A 19,355-nucleotide genomic window follows, 5' to 3' on the forward strand; every position below is an offset into this window, starting at 1 on the left:
GAATATACAGAAAATAAAAAACAAACCTTTAAACAACAGAATGGTGGTTACCAAAGAGAAGCAGCAGGGAGGGAATGGATAGAGGGGACCAGCTGGTTGGTGGTGGAACATAAATGGGCATTTTATTTATTTTTATTTTTATTTTTTAAAGATTTATTTATTTATTTATTTATTTATACAAGCACTGGGTATAGTCAGAGGCGCGGGAGGGTGAGAGAATTCACCAGAGCCAGAGCGGGTTGCAGAACAGGCAGACTGATGAAGTACACTGCTGAAGGGAGCAGGGGCACGGCAGGAGAGGTCTGCACGCCATGTGGGAGCCTCACCTGCGGCCGGGGATCGAGCCCATGCTGCAGAGGCTGCAGGCAGCTTCGCAACTCAGTGCTCAACTGCTGCGCTACCGGGGAGGTCCCATAAATGGGCATTTTGTGGCAGACATGGTAAGGCATGTAATCTTGGAACATAAACAGCACTGTAAACTAATGTTGCTTAGAAAAACAAAAACAAAAACAAAATCCCAGCCTTGGGATAAAGCAAAGAAAATTTCCTGCTTAAGATTCTTGCTCAATAAACCCTTTTCTCATGTTTACATTATGTGGATAAAGAAGTTATAATCAAATACAGTGGTCTGTTTGTCTCTATTCAGACTATAGGGATGACATTAATTTTATATTTTATTACTTATAATGCTGATCATATATTCCTTTTAAAAATCAGTTTTACATATCCTTAAATAGAAGGGATTGTGTCCCTTACAATAACATTAAAAAGAGAAAAAAGTGACTGCTAATAATACGAAAGAAAAATGAGAATTATGTTTCTTTTTATTTTATGCAACTGTCATTCTTTACAAAAATGGAGAGAGTCCATCAGGTGTAACCCATGGCATCTGAAAGCAACCATTCTTTCTTTTTTTTTAAGGATTTATTTATTTATGCATACAAGAACTGGGGTACAGGCCAGTGGGGTGGGGTATGTGAGAGGATTCACCAGAAACAGAGTGGGGAGCAGAACAGGCAGACTGACTGAAATACACTGCTGAGGGGAGCAGCGGGCAAGGCAGGAGAGGTCTGCTGCACCATGTGGGTAGCTCCCTGGCCGGCTGGGGATGGGTCTCGTGCTGCAGTGGCTGCTGATAGCTTCATTGTGCTGTGCTTAACCCCTTGCACCACCAGGAAGGCCCTCCAGCTCTTCTTTAAAAAGATGATCAGGTGGCGCAATGGGTTAAGACAGAACCTATGAAGCTATCCGCAGCCACTGCAGTACAAGTTTGATCCCCGGCCAGGGAGATACCCACATGGCACAGCAGACCTCTTCTGTCTTGCCCGCTGCTCCCCTCAGCCGTGTGTTTCAGTCAGTCTGCCTGTTCTGTTCCCCACCCTGTCTCTGGTGAATCCTCTCACCCCCTCCCACACCTCTGGCCTGTACCCTGGTTCTTGTATGCATAAATAAATAAATCTTAAAAAGGAAAAAAAAAGATGATCAGGAGCCTCCCTGGTGGTGCAAGGGGCTAAGTCTCAGCACTATGAAGCTTCCACAGCCACTGCATGAATTCGATCCCCAGCCAGGGAGCTGACCCATATGGCACAGCAGACTTCTCCTGCCTCACCGACCCCTCAGCTCTTGTATACATAAATAAATAAAAAATAAATCTTAAAAAAAAAAAAAAGATGATCAGCATGCATGTTCTTTTCTAGACTGGTAAGTCCCAGGAATTTTGTTTTCTTTCTCCCCCTACCTGAGTCAGTAAAAAGAGCTCCACCCAGTGAGGGCGAACACTTCACCCTGGGAATTCCTGTGCTCAGATGGCAAGTTCCCCAAGGGGACCACTGCACTTCTCTCTCTCCTCCCTCCCTCTCTTTGTAAAGATATTTCTTATGAGTCTTTACTATTTTCACCTCTTTCCAGCAGAGCTGACTACTTTTCTGCTTTACCCACTATTTCCCACCAATACCAGGACTGACCACCTTCTCTCTTCCCAGCGTTTTTTTTTTTTTTTTTTTTTTTTTTTTTTTTTTTAAGTTTCACAGAAGCACTTTTACATTTGCTATGCCTCCAGGGTTGGGTTTTGAGAAGGGAACTGCCATTGACCTAACTGGGTCATGTCACTCACAGTTGTGATAGCCAAACTCTGGACCAGGAGATTGGTTCCTCAAAGGAGGTGTTTTATTAGTGAGTGATGTCACATGGGGAGAACAGCAGAGTCAGAAGGGGGCTGCCTCCTTGAGAGCAAGTGAAGGAAGGTCATGTAGAAAAAAAAGGAATGTGGAAGCATGTGGGAGTGGGGGGTAGTTTCTTCATTCTCAGGTCCAGGGAGGGAGCACTGGGCAGTCTACGGGTGATTGATCACAAGACTATTAATATTATTTCTGCAGAGTTGCTCTCTTCTGTGTTATAATTAAACACAGATCTGTGGGTGTTGGTCAGGCACTGATGTTATCAGCATCCTCGGAAGGAGCAGAAATATTGCATTCAGCATTAAGCAACCCATCATCGTAGCCTTGAGGAATGTAGTGGTGTGGCTGCTAAGGCAAGGGTCATGTCATTATTCTTGGTCCAGGCCAGACCACAGAACCAGCAGCCCCAGTGATTTCATCACCTGGCCAGCTTTTTGGGTTACTTCCCAATAGAGGAGATGAGTCATGGGGTTGCAAGTATTTTCTCTCAGTTTGTCATTTCTTGCCTTTGATTTTATATTTTTGACTCTACAGAAGTTTTCTGTATTTTTTTTTTATGACCTTTGATTGTTGGCGCCAAGGAAGAGAAGAAAGAACGTTTTTCCCCTCTGAGATAACAAATACCTCAATTCTCCCTTTTATTCTCTTTTTTGGCTTCATTTTACATTCAATTATCTGACCACCCCATGAAAGCAGAGAGATGAGTCTGGTTGATGATTGGTTTCCCAGATGTTGCAGTGGCAGATATTTGATTAAACCTTACTTTTTACATAATATTTTTTTTAATATTTTTTTTATAGAGGCATGTTTTATTTATCTGTTTGTTTGTTTGTTTTGTTTATACATGCACTGGGTACAGTCAGAAGTGCGGGAGGGTGAGAGAATTCACCAGAGCCAGAGCGGGGAGCAGAGCAGACAGAAGGACCGAAGTACACTGCTGAGGGGAGCAGCGGGCGGCAGGAGAGGTCTGCGCGCCATGTGGGACCCTCCTCCGGTGGCCGGGGAGCAGCCGGGGATGGAACCCGCACCACAGAGGCCGCGGGCAGCTTCGCAACCCAGTGCTCAACCTCTGCGCCCCTGGGGAGGCCCTTTCTACATAATATTTTATCTGCATTATTATAGTTTCTCACATATTGGAACAAATAGTATTTTGTTTCATTGATCTGAATAAGCAATTTTCAGAAGAAGTACATATAGATGGACAGGATATCTAGCAAAACAAAAAAAAAGCTTAACTTCCTTCTTCAAGATATGTAAATCAAAGAATGAGATAGGATTTTCACCTATTGGTTTTGGCAAAAATTTAAAAATTTTATAACATTCTGTCCTGGGTTAGGGCCTGAGAAAACAGGCATTTCTCATACTTGGTTGGTATTCATACCAACCGAGGGTGTGCTTTTTTGAAGAACAATTTGACAGAAAGCATCAACAGTTGTTTTTCGGCTTTTATTAATTTTTTTTAAGTTTTATTTATTTATGCATACAACAACTGGGGTACAGGCCAGAGGTGTGGGGCGGGGGCTATGAGAGGATTCACCAGAGACAGAGTGGGGAACAGAACAGGCAGATCTACTGAAATACACTGCTGAGGGGAGCAGCGGGAGAGACAGGAGAGGTCTGCTGTGCCATGTGGGTAGTTCCCTGGGTGGGGATCAAACTCATGCTGCAGTGGCTGCAGATAGCCTCATAGGTTGCATCTTAACCCCTGCACCACCAAGAAGGCCCCCTTTTTTTGGCTTTTAAATGCATGATTCTTTGCTCCAGCAATTTCGCTGCTAGGAATTAGTCCTATGGATATATTTGCAAAAGTGTAAGTGCACAGCTATGTTCACTGTTGCTTAGTATGTAATTGCAAAAATCAAAATAGTTCTTAAATCTTAAATGCATGTCCATTGGGAACTGGATAAATGATTTCTGGCCCATAAACACTGCAGCAGTTAGAAAGAGTGAGGGAGGGTCTCCCCTGATGACGCAGGCGGCTGAGCCCCGCGCTGTAAAGCTGTCCGCTGGCCAGTGAGGGTCCCACATGGCGCGGCAGACCTCTCCTGTCACGCCCGCTGCTCCCCTCAGCAGTGTGTTTCCTCAGTCTGCCTGTTCTGTTCCCCGCTCTGTCTCTGGTGAAGCCCCTCACCCTCCCGCGCATCTGGCCTGTACCCCGGTTCTTGTATAGAATAAATAAATAAATCTTCCAAAAAAAAAAAAAAAGAGTGAGGGAGACTTGTATGCTTGGATACGCGTCAATCTACAATATCTTAAGTGAAAAAGTTTGCAAAAAGTAAACATCATCAGGTGCTTTTGTATATCTTTTTTTTTTTAAAGATTTATTTTTTAAAGATTTATTTTATTTATTTATACAAGCACTGGGTACTGTCAGAAGCACGGGAGGGTGAGAGAATTCACCAGAGCCAGAGCAGGGAGCAGAACAGGCAGACTGACAAGGTACACTGCTGAGGGGAGCAGCGGGCAGCAGGAGAGGTCTGAGCACCATGTGGGACCCTTGCCCGGCGGCCGGGGATCGAACTGGTGCTGCAGAGGCTGCGCACAGCTTCGCATCCCAGCGCTCAACTGCTGCGCCACCATGGGAGGCCCAACTTTTGTATATCTTTATATGCCTATAGTGCACACATATGTTTCTATGCGTATATACCATATGCTAGGCTTTGCTTTAGGACTTACAGTATGTTGTCAACCTTTGGGGAGAGTGACTGGGTGAAAAGAAGAAAGCTTTTGCTTCTCATATCTTTCTGCACTCTTCAGTCCTAGAGATGACATCTATCACCTTTTTATTGTCAGAAGCGTTTTTCTGGGTGTTGTGTTATGGGGCATTATGTTTTATTTTTTTTTAATTTATTTTATTTATGCATACAGGAGCTGGGGTGTAGGCCAGAGGTGTGGGGGGGTAGGTAAGGATTCACCAGAGACAGAGTGGGAAGCAGAACAGGCAGATCTACAGAGTGGGAAGCAGAACAGGCAGATCTACTGAAATACACTCCTGAGGGGAGCAGCAGGCGAGACAGGAGAGGCCTGCTGCTCCATGTGTGTATCTCTCTGGTCAGGGATTGAACTTGTGGTGCCGATAGCTTCATAGTGCTAAGACTTAACCTCTTGCACCACCAGGGAGGCCCCGGCATTTTGTTTTCTTTGTAATAGCTTATTACTTTTTTTTTTTTAAAGATTTATTTATTTTTATACAAGAGCTGGGGTATAGGCCAGAGGCACAGGAAGGTCAGAGGATTCACCAGAGACAGAGTGGGGAACAGAACAGGCAGATGACTGAAATACACTGCTGAGGGGAGCAGCAGGCAAGACAGGAGAGGTCTGCTGCGCCATGTGGGAATCTCCCTGGCTGGCCAGGAATCAAACCCACACTGCAGAGGCTGCGGACAGCTTCACAATGCTTTGCCACCGGGGAGGCCTAAATTATTACTTTTTAAATTAAATTAAATTTTATTTTATATAATTCTTACATCATTTTCCATTTTTGCACAATGTGTGCATTTTCATTTTACTTATATTCCCCATACAACCCCCCACCCCCCACCCCCAGCTTATTACTTTTAAACCTAGTATTTTTAAGTCAAGAAATGGAGGATTGACTAGAAAGGTGCTGCGGTACCTCATTCGATCAAAGAAGTCAGTCTGCAGGAGGAGACAAGTGCAGTCCTGCCTCAGGATGTCCTGGTACCAGGGACCAGGATGTTGAAGGTCCTTTCCTGCCTGCTTGTCTTTGACTATTGGCTGCCTTTTCTGTCACGCCATGTGAGTTGAGGAATGAACACAGTCACCGCACGCCATCTAACCTTCCTATTTCATGGTTCCTGCATCAGAGAGACTGACTTTCTGAGTTACTGTTTCACAAAATTCGCAGGAAAGAACTTTCTTTGGCCATTTGGATAGGGTTTCCGCCCCCGGACCCATTAATTCTGGCCAGATGAGGGGGGTGTCTCAAGGTACCTGGCAGATCCCTGGGGTTACTTATCAGAGAAATAATTCTCAGTGGAAAGCAGGGTGCTGGGAAGCTAGAACCTGAGCTAGCATACTCATTCCTTCATTTATTCTTTCTTGTTCAGGAATATTTCTCGAGCACCTAATATGTGCCGGGCTCTCTGCTGTATGCCGTGAACACAATAAACCAGCAGTCTCAGCCATCAAAGAGTTTGGGTTCTTGACCAAACTACCAAACTAAAGTTTCTGCTCTATCTCTCAGGCTGAGCTCAGCCAAACCCACTCTCCCTGTTCACAAAAGAAAGAGGAGCTCTTGTATGCAGAGGGGGCCCTCCTCAGACCAGTCTGGAAATATCTCTGCTGTGAGGGCGCTGGTGGTTCAGAAAACGAAGCGTGGCAGAGGCCTGGCCGCTGGGGGCAGCTGCAGCTGTTTTGCGTTGCCAGCCAAGCACTAGTAGGTGAAGAGAGTGATTTTCTGTTAAGCTGAGATCTTTGGACCTAGTTTGGAAATCAAGGAGTCCCCAGAAACAAAATCAGGCAATCCAAGTTCTGTGGAATTTTCTCTATGAAAATACAAAACTCAGGCTTCAGTCAGGTGTCTGACTCCACCCCTCAGCAGGAAATCAGTCCCCCAGGCAACAGTCACCCGAGCAAACAGACTCCAGGTCACTTTGCCAACGCTGGCCAGACAGGCTGCTTTGGCAGGTGGGGGCGGGGTGGTGGTGGAGTATAAGAGGCCCTCGAGGAGAGGAGAGGGCAGGAGGGAGGGGATGTGGGGAGGAAAAAAAAAAAGAGTCCCTTATGGAGACTCTGCCAGGGAATGGTTTTCTGCTGCTGACTCTGCAACAGATGCTCGTGGGACTCACCGGGTGGAGCAAGATGCCCACTCACGAGGTCCAGCCCTGGCCCAGGACTCGTGGCAAAGTGCTCTCCTGTAGAATGTGACATATATCTGGGGTCAACAACCCAAGCAGTATAACACATAGGTTTGGGGATCAAGGGACAGGATTTCTACTTTCTTTCCTTCCACCCCCAAACCTGCTATGTGCAGGTTATTGATCCAAACATGATTGTGCCACATTGTTTTTGTATGATGTTGGGGTGTGTGTGTGTGTGTGTGTGTGTGTGTGTATGTGTGTGTGTGTGTAACTAACGGCTTACATGTGATACAGTGATGTTATTTAGTTGAGGATTTAGTCCATAGTTTGGAGAGTGGATGGAAAGTCCCCCTGGAGGAAACTGTAAACCCGAGGACACTGGACTCTCTGGTTGAGAGTTTTTCCAAGGCTTCATCACTTTGGGAAGCATCATGATTCAGTCCTGCTGGGAAGGTACAGTCATTTCAGAAGCAGTGAGAATGGGATCTTGACAGGGTTATAGGAACTGATATGTAGGAAGCAGGCTGGGTTGGTAAGTGGTGGAAAGCTCTGGACATGTGGCCATACTCTTGGTAAATGGGACAGTCTTAAACCAACCCCATGACCTGTATGTGCCTGCACCCCCGGCCACATAGCATTAAGCAGGCAGCAATGGCAGCGGAGGCCGGACCGACGGTATCTGCAGAGAGCAGCCAAGAGGTTGACTTGGGGTCCAGATCATGGTGATGGAGGAGGATGCAGGAGCTACGAGAGGGTAGAAACTACATAATAGGAGGGAGGGTACAAAGGAGAGACAGGAGGCAGGCTGATAGGGGGAGAGGCACAGAGCACAGAGCAGAGGGAGGCGTGGCTGGTCCTCAGAGCAGCCTTAGCCTCTGACATGGGTCCAGGCCCCAGTCCTGTGCAAGCCAACTGGACACCTGGATCGTGGATTCTTGCACGAGTCCATTTCATGGCTCCTGCTTTGTACCTTTTTGACAGTTCTGGTGTCACTGTCCGTTCTTAGGTCTCTCCTTCCTCCTTGAGGCCATGTCTGACTCATCCCTCATAATCTTAGTATCTGGCCCTCTGCAGGGCACCTTATAGATGCCCATTAATGTCTGAGTAAATAGCTATCACAACTCTTGGCCCAGGCCCTGACTCAGACTGTGGAATAAGTGTCAGCACAGATTTGAATCAATATATGCATCATCCCGGTGCAAGTAGGTGAGCTGGGCCAAAGACTTCCTGGGGTCTGAAATGGAAAATGTGGAATAAGGCAGTGGAATCAGAGGCTTCAAGGATGTGTGGGAAATGGAGCCGCACACAAGCCCTCTGCTCTTTGGTGTCCTTGCTGGTAATACAGGGGTGGTTATGAAGGACCTCATAGGTTGAGGAAGGAGACCCAAAAGCAATGGATGTGAAAGTGTTCTCTGACGTGTGAAATGAACACAGTTGTACGTGATCAGTGAAGCTGATTGGCGCCTCTCTCGATTTACTGCAGATCTACTTGTGTGACCTTGGACCTGACCTTAGAGTCCTCTTTCACACATTCAGGACAGTGGTCATTGCTTTACTGGCTTGGTGTGAGGAAGCAACGTGTAAGTGCTCAGTGCAGCACCACCTTCCCCAGGAGGAAATGTAAGAGGAGCTTCTTACAAAACAAATTGCTGCGCCCCATCTCTGCCATTCTCCTAAACCACAGTTCTTTGGGGAGTCTGAATTTAAAATAAACACCCCAGGTGACTGATTAAGGTAGTCCAAAACGACTTTAAGAAACACTCAAACGATCAGTTTAATCGCGGTTTGCTTGGGAACAGTACTGTGCCACAAGGTGGCAGCAGGGAGCAACTGGCCTGTCTGGCAGGTTTGGGGGTGGGCACACCTGGGGATGAGGTGGAAGGAGGTAGGCTCTGCACTGTGGCAGGGTCTCCTTTGCAAGGTGGAGTCTGTTACTGCAGACTAATCCCCTGCGACTGAGTGTTTCATTACCAGATCTTTATGGAGACTCTGCTTTTGCTAAGCTGGGCAGAAACCGCGTCAGTGAGACCTTGGCAGGGCTATGAGTGGTGGTAATGTGTGTTCCAGGCAGGTGAGTATAGGAGGCAAGAGACAGCACCTGCACAAGGCAGCTTACTCAAAAGATCCCATCCCCCACCATGAGGCTGTGGTTCCAGGTGCTCTTCAAGGACCTGTCTGCCTGCATCAGGCCTGCTCCAGTCATGAGACAGTCAGCCCTCTGGCCGGGGAGCTGGCTGAAGACCAGGCAAAGGATGCTGGGATGGGGCGGGGACAGGAAACAGAGGATAGGGCAGCTGCCTCTGGAAGCAGCCAAGATGTCCCTGGCTGCAGTAGGGGTGGGCAGAGGATTAGGTGACAGTCCCCTCACTCAGCCCGGAACTAACACTCTCCTCCCCCTCACCCACACACCCTGGCCTGCCCTCTCCTATCCTGCAACTGCTCAGAATAACCCTGACGCCAGACAGTGGGATGGCAGGGGCTGTACTCGGCGCCCTGCTCCTCTTGCAGGTCCTCGGTATGGACAGGGGTCGGGGGGGGGGGTGGTTGGACACACGTATAGAGGTACCAAGTCAAAGACAAGACAGGACAGACACCAAGATGTAGCCTGAGATGGGACATCTGGTCCCCAGAACACTGGTTCAGGAGACAGACAGACAGACAGACACAGAACCACCCACAGCCTCAGAGACAGAGAAGCAGAGCCCCGCACAGACCCAGAGGATGCAGCAAGGCACCCCCTAACTTCTTCATCTCCACTGACCCCATTGCTTGACCCCCGCCCCAGGTGGAGGTGTGGGGAAGAACGAGGAGCTACGTCTTTATCACCATCTCTTCGACAACTATGACCCAGGATCCCGGCCAGTGAGGGGACCTGAGGACACTGTGGTCATCACCCTCAAGGTTACCCTGACCAACCTCATCTCACTGGTAAGGGACCACTGCCCTTCTCCATCCCAAGTGCCATCTCTAAACCTAAAACCCCGCTTTGGCCCCAACCGCTGCAGCCCTAAAGCTCACTTCTAGCGCTGAAATCCCCACGTCTCTGTCCTGAACCTCCCACCGCAGAACGAGAAAGAGGAGACCCTGACCACCAGCGTCTGGATTGGAATCGTAAGTCAAAACTGGGGAACAGTGTGCTGTCTTGCCCAAGGGACTCCTTTCTCTCAAATTCCTCTGGTGGGAGCTGTGGGGCACACGTCCTTCTGTGCCCTACCCGTTAGGATTGGCAGGATTACCGACTCAACTACAGCAAGGACGACTTTGGGGGCATAGAAACGCTGCGGGTCCCTGCAGAACTCGTATGGCTACCGGAGATTGTGCTGGAAAATAAGTGAGGACTGGGAGAATGCCAGGCTGGAGGGAAGTTGAGGTGGGGGGAGGAGAGGCTGGGCTGGTTGTGGTTGGGGCAGGTTGTTGCTTGGAGGGCCAAGTGGCCACAGACCTGTGCAAAAATTCGACTTCCCGGAGCCCACAGTATTGACGGTCAGTTCGGTGTGGCCTACGACGCCAACGTGCTGGTCTACCAGGGTGGCTACGTGAGCTGGCTGCCGCCGGCCATCTACCGCAGCACCTGCGCCATAGAGGTCACCTACTTCCCCTTCGACTGGCAGAACTGCTCGCTCGTTTTCCGGTGGGAAGTTACCCAGAGGCCGGGAAGATGGTGGATTGTCGGGGCAGGGAATGGGGCCAGATGGAGTGGAGGGGGGAAATCTAACCCGAGATGGGGCATTGCGCTGTTGGAGTGATGTGGGGCGACAGGGGCTGGTTAGACCTGGGGGGAGTGGGAGAAGGGGCGGGGTTTGGATAATGGGGTGGGGCTTAATAACCCCCGAGCCAAGCTTCCCATCTGAGCTTAAGGCAGGCCTGGGTCCGAGCTTCTGCAGCCCCGGGCCCTGGCTCTGCAGCTCTCAGACGTACAATGCCGAAGAGGTGGAGTTCATCTTTGCTGTGGACGATGACGGCGAGACCATCAGCAAGCTCGATATCGACACTGAGGCCTATACTGGTGAGGCTCCCTCCTGCCCCGAAAATCCCACTTCCAGACGAGGTCCAGAGAGGCCTTGCAGAGTGGGGTTGTCCCAGACCAGCGTTACTGGGGCTCGGCTCTGGCAGGGGTACTTTAACCTGCCCCTTTCCCGCTCATTCTCGACTGTCATTTCGGTCCTGCTCCCTCACTCACTCGCAGCACCTCACGGGACACCCCTCCAGCGGGCCCTGCCCTCGTGCCCACGCCCCAGGGTGCAAGCGGCTCAGACCACCGGTCCCGCCCGCCCTCATGCGGTCCGAGGCGTCCTCTCCCCGCCACGGGCCCCACCTTGGGAAGCAGGTGCCCACGCCTCATTTTGCAGAGAACGGCGAGTGGGCCATCGACTACTGCCCGGGAGTCATCCGCCGCCGCGACGGTGGCGCCCCCGACGGTCCTGGGGACACTGACGTCATCTACACGCTCATCATCCGCCGGAAGCCGCTTTTCTACATCATCAACATCATCGTGCCCTGCGTGCTCATCTCCGGCCTGGTGCTGCTCGCCTACTTCCTGCCGGCGCAGGGTGAGGGGCTGCGCCCGCCCGAACCGGGGCTCTTTCCCGAGGGGCGGGGCCGGCTCTCACCGGGCGCTCCCCGCAGCCGGCGGCCAGAAATGCACCGTCTCCATCAACGTCCTGCTCGCCCAGACCGTCTTCCTGTTTCTAATTGCCCAGAAAATCCCAGAGACGTCTCTCAGCGTGCCCCTGCTGGGCAGGTGAGGCCCTCGCTCGCCACGCCCACAGGGGCGGGGCCAAGGAGGGGCGGGGCCAGACGCTCGTGGGGGCGGGGCACGAGGGCGCGGTGGGGGGGGCGGCCCCAAACCGGCGACTCCGGGAGCAACCTTGGCTGTCTCGTCCCCTCCTGGGCTTTATTTGCGGGCGGAGTGGCGTTAGGGCGGCGGCGGGTGCCCCGGGCCCCCGTCCTCCTCACTGCTGCCGCGCGCCGCCGGGGGGTCCCCCGGGTGCGCCTGTTGGGGCCGGGCCAGCTCAGCGCCGCCCCGGGCCGCCGCCTCCGGGCCCCCGCTCATGCCCCCCTCTGCACTCCCCGGCTCCCCGGGGGGCGCGAGGCCCAGGTGGCGTCGCCACTGCTGCAGGAGCGAGGCGGACCCCTGCAGACCCCGCCCGCTCAGGCACAGCCACGCCCCCTGGAGGAGGAGCCGGGCGCCCGCGCCCGCCGCGGCCCCCGCCTGCCGCGCCGCCTGCCCCGCGGCCTGGGCCGCCCGGGCCAGCGCTCCGCCCGGGTTCCCGGCGTCTGGGCCCGCGCCCGCGCTCTCGTCGCCGCCGTCTAGTCGCCGCACCTCCTGCTGCAGCCACAGGGCTGAGATCTGCAGTGGCGGTGCAGGAGTCAGTGCGGCTGCCGAGGTCCCCGCTCCCGCCGCCCGACCCTCCCTCCCGGCCCCCCGCAGCCTGCGGCGTCCCACCTCTAACAAGGTGGCGCCGAAGTTCATGGCGCTGGCCACCGCTTCCCTCAGCACCAGCCCCAGCGTGGGCTTCGGGGTGGGGGGCTTCTTCGGCTCTTGGGGCTCCGGCAGCTCCGGGGACCTGCGCTTTCGGAAACTCTGCTCCAGATATTCATGGGCTGCGGCCGCAGCGAGCTCCAGGGAGGACAGAAGCGGGGGCTGGAGGGCCACCTGGGGAAGGAACAGGGCAAGAGAGCCCGCGGGTCACAGGCAGAGGTGGTGGGGAAGGGCTGGGGACCTTCCCAGAGGGTCTCGAGGTGCCGTCCTTGGGCGGGGCCTTCGGCGTAGCCTCACCTCGGTGGAGCTGTGGAAGTGGTAGACCCATAGCAGGGTTTCCAGGGAGCTGGGGTTCCCTTTCATGGCTGCCGTGGCGGGTAGGAGGGGGAGAAGGGCGGGGGGGCCCGCCTGGCCCAGCAGGGGAGGAGCAGCTGAGGGGAGTAACTCCATCCCTCGCGGAGAGGTGTGTTTGTGAGGTCAGAGGGCCAGTGGCCCCCTCTGTGGCTCGGGGAAGAGGGGAGGCTGTGACGTCACGCACTCCGGGCTCCTTAGGTTCCTCATTTTCGTCATGGTGGTTGCCACGCTCATTGTCATGAATTGCGTCATCGTGCTCAACGTGTCTCTGCGGACGCCCACCACCCACGCCATGTCCCGGCGGCTGCGCCACGTAAGCAGCCGGGGGCGGGGGGGGGGGCAGGCTGTGGGGGGGCAGGCGGGGCTTCGAGCTAATCCCCGCCCGGCCGCGCCCCGCCCCCAGGTTTTATTGGAGCTGCTGCCACGCCTCCTGGGCTCGGGCGTGCCCCCCGAGGCCCCCCGGGCCGCCTCGCCCCCTAGGCGGGCGTCGTCGGTGGGCATCTTGCTGCGCGCGGAGGAGCTGATACTGAAAAAGCCGCGGAGCGAGCTCGTGTTTGAGGGGCAGCGGCACCGGCACGGGACCTGGACGGGTGAGCTGGGTGGCCCGGGCGAGCCAGTGGGGGCGCCGGCAGCGGGCGAGGAACCTAATCTCCCACCTCGGTGTTGCCCTCCCCAGCTACCCTCTGCCAGAGCCTGGGCGCCGCGGCCCCGGAGATCCGCTGCTGTGTGGATGCCGTGAACTTCGTGGCCGAAAGCACGCGAGACCAGGAGGCCACCGGCGAGGTGGGGCAGGATTCCGAGGCGGAGTGGGGCGCTGTAAAGGTTCCCCACTCTGCTGCACTCTGCAGCCTTTACAGACTCAAGTTTCTGCCCACCCTTACTCAGGAGGTGTCCGACTGGGTGCGCATGGGGAAGGCCCTTGACAACCTCTGCTTCTGGGCGGCTCTGGTGCTCTTCAGCGTGGGCTCCAGCCTCATCTTCCTCGGAGGCTACTTCAACCAAGTGCCCCAACTGCCCTTCCCGCCATGTATGTAGCCCTGAGCCTGTGGCTCCACTGACTTCAACTTTCCCACCCATCTCCAGGAGGAAATAGATTTTGAAAAACAAGTTGCTGCTACAGCAGTATTATGATGCTTTCCCACTGCAGGTAATCATCTCTAATTTGTAAATTTCCCAAGAGGATTTCTGTGTGTGCGTGTATGTAGGTCTGGCCACCGTGCAGGGGTCAGTAGGAGGGTGCAGGCGGTTCAGGTAGGCTGTTGGGTGCCAGTCTTCCAGTAAGCAAGAACTCCCAGTGATTCAGCCTTCCAGACCACCCAGTTTTTTCAGGCCCCAGCCCTAGGTGACCCTCTAGCCCTGTGACCTTCTACTTTTATCGACAGTGAACCAGAAGAGATCCTTTTGCAGGACTTGCGTACAGGGAGGTTGGAGTGAAGAGGTCAGGCCCCCTTCTGGCTTGGCAGTGCTGGAATGGGCAGGGACCAGATGCCCTCAGCACAGTCCCCCAAGTTTAAGGCTGAGGATGCCCTGGTCCTGTCATTTCCTCTAGGTTTTCCTGACCCAGCCCTGCCCACCCCCCACTCCTATGACTCTCTTGCAGATACCACCTCACCTGCCCCCTCTCTCTGCCCTCTGCTGGCTCACCCTGGCTGGTATCTGAGAATGAGAGAAGACAGAATCAAATGGGCCAGAAATGGTGGGAGCTGGTTGAATTGTCTTTATTAACAAACGGGATATCCAAGGCCACTACATTGAGGAGGGAGGGGGCAGGGAGGGGACAGGGCTACTTGCTGCTCACACTATATACAGATGCAAGCAAGGGAGTGCGGAGGGTGAGAGCTCCCTGCTCCCTCCCTCCACCAGTGAGGGCAAAGGTTAGAAGAGATGGGAGGGTGGAAAGGGGGAAATGTTTTGGCTGGCAGGGGTCCCCCCTCCATTCCCTGGGGTTTGGGGGAGGGGAATCATTAAAGTGCTTTCAGAAAATGAGGAAATGGTCCCTGCCCCTGGAATGGCTGGTGACCCCCCTAAAACCTAGGGCCCAGTGACCCCCCCCAGGGTCTGGTACATTCAAGGGGGGAGCCGGCTCCCCTGACGTGCAAATAAAGGGGCCCAGGGCCCTGCCCAGTCAGCAGCAGTGGGGTATGGGGTCCAAGCCCCAAACACTCTCCTCTTAAGTGGAGAAAAGGGGGGGTGGGGCTAGGCCCACTCAATTCCTGGTAAGGGGAAGCTGTGCCTCTCCCCAGAAGTTGGGACAGGCACAGTTTTGGGGAGAGAACATGTTGGGGAAGAGGATGGTCACGTGATCACAAAAGCATCAGGGTCAGAGGTCACGTTCCCAGCAGGCTCCAGTGAATCAAACCAGTAAAAGCAAAAGCCCAGGGAAGGGAAAGAAGGGCGGCCTGGGAAGTCTGGCTTCGAGGGAGAGCTGGGTCCATGTGGGACAGCCTCAGCCCAGGGCCTTGTCACCAGTTCATGATGCAGTTACGGTTCAGAGTCATGAAGTAAACTTGGCTGCTGCCCCCGGAGCGGACTGAGGCAAAAAACACCTGGGTGGGGCAGGAGAAAAAGTCACCAAGGGACGGGGGACAGGGTGGTCTCAATTAACTCTGAGTAGGGGAGAGGGAGAAAGACAGAAAAACTGCATAGTCTAAGAGTGGCCCTTATCCTCTCCAGAAGGCAGAAGTGCTTGGGGAAGAGGGTAGCTGGCCGAACCCCAGGGATGAGGGAGCCTGGAGAGTTCTTCTAAATCAGGGTGAGGGACTACATGCTGTGCTCCCCAGGGGCCCCCTTTCAGGAAGACTCCATAACCGCACTCCCCCAACCCTGCTGGGGGGGGGGGGGCGCCCAGGTCATGGGACACAGCCCAGTGTGGGACCAGGCACTGGCAGAGGGAGGAAAGGGCCTCCCACCTTGTCGTTCCGCTCACACAGGAACTTGAGCCTCTGGGCTCGTTTGTGCATGAAGACCCCGTCCAGGTGGCCCGTCTCCACGGAGCGGATCTCAATGGCTTTCTCGCCCCAGCCCATTATCTGGTTGGAGCAGATGTAGGCTGGAGGGGAGAGGAGTTGAGGGGCAGTGAGTCAGCTGCAGCCTACTCCATTTCTGGGCTAGCTCGGGACTGGGGGCTTGTGGGTGGGCACCTCACTCACCCACAGAGGTGGGCATTTCTCCCCACTGCAGCACCACATCCTTAATGATCCGCCCGTACGTGTTGACGTAGACGCCCTCGTCCTCATAGCACAGCAGCATCTCCATGCCGTCGGTGTTGGGGAGGAAGATGATGGCATGGGGAGTGATCTGGCTCTGGATCTGGGGGGAAGGGGGTTGGAGTTTTGCTTCTGGGACCAACTGGCGGCCCTACTCTGCCTGCAGCCCCGCCAGGCTTACATGCACAGGGATGTAGATGTCATAGCTGTTCCCCGAGTCGACATCCACGGCATGGAAGCCAGCACTGGAGCCATAGATGACCTTGAGCCGCTGTCCCTCCTCCACTGTCAGGTCGACCAGCAGAGGGCGGTGAGGGAGGTCGGCGAAGGACTGTGGGGGAGAGGAGGGCTCAGGAGACACAGGTGGCAGAGCCAGGCCTGGAGACAGTGTGGGGGGGCTGAGGCTGGGGATTACCTTGAAGGCCATGAATTTGTGGTAGGGTTTAGGGGCCCAGGCATACACCTCCACGGAGTTCTTCAGGGCAATGACCAAAAACTTAATGCGTTCGTATTTCACTGGGAGCAGAAGAGAGGAGGGCTGCAGCCACCTTCCTTCTTGGGCTGCCAGTCACCTCCCATGGGCCTGTCACCACAACCTCAAACACTGGCCCCAAGTCTCTCATTTAAAGCTTTTGTTAGCTGTTAGGCCCAAATCCCCCACCCCTGTTTCTCTCAGAGTTCTCTGGCAACCCTGCTGGGACCTCCTTACCAACACGGTAGTGCCCACAGCCCTCCATGTCCCCCACAGTGGTCCAGCCCTGCTTCTTTTCCACTTCTGGGTCATTGTGCAGAATCTTGTTCCGGAGCCAGGACAGGTAATACACCCGCAGTTTGTTCCGTTTCCCTAGGCAACACACACGCACACATACACACACACTTGCTTTCTCATTGGGCTACAGCTTCTGCCTCCCCTCCATCCTTTATCTTTGCACCACAAGGAGTGAGAAAACCTGGCCCCAACCTTCCGGATCCTGGACACAGGTTGCCCTCCTCCCAGGCTGAAGATGGGCACAGAGAGCTGAGGAGCTGAGCCCCCTCTTCCCAGCTCTGCCCTTCTTCCTGTTCCCCTTCCCCTCCCCGCTGTGCCCCCCATCCCCACACCTGAGATGGTGATGAGCAAGTTGAGTCCTTCCAGCACATCCATTTGCTGAAAGCGTCGTCGTCCAATGAGTCCGTACACCTTGCCCTGTCCACTTCGGTCCAGTAACATTAGCCCATTCTCCGTGCCCACCAGCAGGTTGACCCCTACAAGAGCAGCCCTTGGGCAGATCAGAGCCAAAGCCAGGCCCTCACCTGACCTGGAGCACAGGAACACCACAGATCCACCTTTCCTTCCCAGCCCGGGCTTACCCCAAAGGGCCGCACAGAGGATCTCAGAGTTGAATCTCTTCTTGTATTTCCGGATCTCGGGGGTTTCACTGTGGGCCCGGGTGTTGGTGGGGTTCACGTTGACCACGGAGCCTTTCCTCACGTCATACTGTAGCTGATCAAGCCGACTACCCTCTCCGCCCACGAGGGCTGCAGGAAGAGAAGAGGGGTGTGGGCTATTGCCCTCTCAATCACCTCTTTTCACCCCACCCACATTTGGCTCCTCAGAGCACTCAGAAGGAAGGGGAAAGGCTGGATGGGGAAGGGGGGTGCAAAGAAGAGCTGAAATAGACCCAGAAGACTGGCTTGCATCCTCGTGCTGTCACTCACGTCCCTGGGCTATTCCCAGCACTTCTTCCCTTGGGCCAAAGGGGTCTCAGAAGCGCCTGCGGCCTCTGTGCCAGGACAGATGCTCAGGCCACAGGGGAGGCCCTTTACTGCCCACTGTGCCCTCTCCAGAGGTCATGGTGGCACTCCTGTCCTCACCTGTGATGGGGATCGTGTCCCCACTGCCTCCTGGCTGGTAGATCCCTAGGTCCACAAACATCGTGAATGAGCTCTTGCCAGGGGCCTTAACCAGCCCACGAGACTGGTACTGTGGTGGGAGGGGGGACAACAGTCAGGACAATACACAAGATCCCAGTTTGTACCCCCTATCCCCCTAGATCTCTCCCCCCCCCCCCAACTCTGGCTAATTATCTCCCAGGCCCACCACAGTGCCTCCCCCAGCACGCCCTAGAACTGCCCATTGTCCTCAGATCCGCCTCCACCCGCTTACATCGCTGCCTCCATCCTTTGAAGGGGGGCTTTGACCTTTGCTGCTTTCCGTGGGTGAGTGGCTGGGCTGCACCACATCGGGCAGGTTAGTGTAACCATTGCTGTCTGCATGCAGCAGGCTCCGCTCCTCTTCAGGAGTCTAAAGGAACAGAGGGAAGGTGGCCAGTGCTGGGGCCAAGAGGGGCACACAGCAGGCACTGGGAAGAAGGGGGAGGGCCCACTCACGCGCTGGACCACCATGGTGCCACCCCCATAGGGGGTCTGGGTCCCGGTTATCTCCTCCACATCATGGACGACCATGGTGCTGACGCTGTCTGTGTCCCCGTCGCTGCTATGAGAGAGGAAGGTCGTGAGGGCCCCCAGGCCCTGCCTGCCCCACGACGGCCTCAGGGACCAGCCGAGACCAGGAGGACCAGGACTGTCCGTCTCTGTTCACAACACTCACAGCAGCCCTCATGGAGCAGCCTGGACCCCACTGTTGGGTGTCCTGTGCCAGCACTGGGTGACGCTGGTCCAGTCACCCCCTACCCTCTGCCCCACTGACAGGACAGTGGCAGAGAGAAGGGAACACCCACCCGTACCCCACTCTCTAGAGAAGGGGAGGATGAACTGACCACTGACCAGCAAGAATGGTTAGGGTCTCCACTCTGGGGAAAGGGGAACCACTTTCCCCAGATGTGCCCCAGAGTCCCACCTCTCCCCCACGCCCAAGTCCTTTCCTTCTCCCAGGGTACCCCCATACCGGGCCCCAGGGGCATCTCTGCTCCCCTCCGAAGGTTCGCCATTGCTTTCCTCCTCGTCGTCTTCACTGCTCTCCACCTCCTCACTGGACGAGGAGTAGTCCATGGCCTTCTTGGGAGGTCGGGGGGCTTCCTCCAGGGTCCGTTCTTTCAACAGGAAATCCTACAGGGGAGGAGCTGTGTGAGGCGGGAAGGGAAGGGGAGCGGGGAGGGTGGTCGCACTGAGGATGCCAGAGGAGAGGGCAGGTAAGAGGGGTTCCCGCAAGAGGGTCCTTGGCACTAACCTCACCAATTGCTCGCTTATAGCTCTGGGAGGGGCCACGGGGGAAGAAAGGCAGCCAGGGGGAGGCAGGAGAGAGGTTACGGAAAGTTAGTGACGGTGACGTGCCAGCCGTGCCCGCAGCAGCTCTTCCTCTCACACAGATAAA

General features: G+C 54.6%; 3 protein-coding genes across 10 annotated transcripts in view; 1 reads left to right on the forward strand and 2 right to left on the reverse strand.

The window, feature by feature from the left end:
* Nucleotides 1-9,435: 9,435 nt before the first annotated feature.
* CHRNE (cholinergic receptor nicotinic epsilon subunit) lies at nucleotides 9,436-13,871 on the forward strand (the record flags this gene model as incomplete). The annotated part of the gene is made up of 12 exons (XM_084239262.1): nucleotides 9,436-9,515; nucleotides 9,786-9,928; nucleotides 10,067-10,111; nucleotides 10,222-10,331; nucleotides 10,476-10,631; nucleotides 10,906-11,006; nucleotides 11,350-11,550; nucleotides 11,627-11,741; nucleotides 13,035-13,149; nucleotides 13,240-13,426; nucleotides 13,513-13,619; nucleotides 13,722-13,871. Exons 1-12 carry the CDS (start codon nucleotides 9,470-9,472, stop codon nucleotides 13,869-13,871), a joined length of 1,476 nt encoding a protein of 491 aa, XP_084095388.1. The 5' UTR covers nucleotides 9,436-9,469.
* On the reverse strand, nucleotides 11,916-12,845 carry LOC311172700 (uncharacterized protein C17orf107; the record flags this gene model as incomplete). Its single annotated transcript, XM_084236237.1, has 3 exons — nucleotides 11,916-12,350; nucleotides 12,447-12,656; nucleotides 12,780-12,845. 3 exons carry the CDS (start codon nucleotides 12,843-12,845, stop codon nucleotides 11,916-11,918), a joined length of 711 nt encoding a protein of 236 aa, XP_084092363.1.
* A 1,427-nt stretch (nucleotides 13,872-15,298) lies between the features above and the next one.
* The window catches only part of MINK1 (misshapen like kinase 1), a gene marked incomplete at its 3' end in the record, with an annotated part of 47,975 nt that continues 43,918 nt past the window's right edge, over nucleotides 15,299-19,355 (reverse strand). For 4 of the 8 annotated variants that reach the window (XM_084236425.1, XM_084236427.1, XM_084236423.1 and 1 more), the window contains 12 exons: nucleotides 18,930-19,090; nucleotides 18,413-18,518; nucleotides 18,189-18,326; nucleotides 17,897-18,005; nucleotides 17,393-17,560; nucleotides 17,144-17,287; nucleotides 16,752-16,886; nucleotides 16,458-16,558; nucleotides 16,224-16,373; nucleotides 15,986-16,145; nucleotides 15,746-15,885; nucleotides 15,299-15,382 (listed from right to left, as the gene is read on the reverse strand). In XM_084236425.1, the coding sequence (XP_084092551.1) occupies nucleotides 15,299-15,382; nucleotides 15,746-15,885; nucleotides 15,986-16,145; nucleotides 16,224-16,373; nucleotides 16,458-16,558; nucleotides 16,752-16,886; nucleotides 17,144-17,287; nucleotides 17,393-17,560; nucleotides 17,897-18,005; nucleotides 18,189-18,326; nucleotides 18,413-18,518; nucleotides 18,930-19,090 (1,596 nt within the window). Of the gene's footprint in view, nucleotides 15,383-15,745; nucleotides 15,886-15,985; nucleotides 16,146-16,223; nucleotides 16,374-16,457; nucleotides 16,559-16,751; nucleotides 16,887-17,143; nucleotides 17,288-17,392; nucleotides 17,561-17,896; nucleotides 18,006-18,188; nucleotides 18,327-18,412; nucleotides 18,519-18,929; nucleotides 19,091-19,211; nucleotides 19,236-19,355 lie in introns of all 8 variants that reach the window. The other 4 variants (XM_084236426.1, XM_084236421.1, XM_084236424.1 and 1 more) reach the window with 2 other exon arrangements.

This window comes from Talpa europaea (genome assembly GCF_964194135.1).
Source record: "Talpa europaea genome assembly, chromosome: 7".
Lineage (NCBI taxonomy): Eukaryota > Metazoa > Chordata > Mammalia > Eulipotyphla > Talpidae > Talpa > Talpa europaea.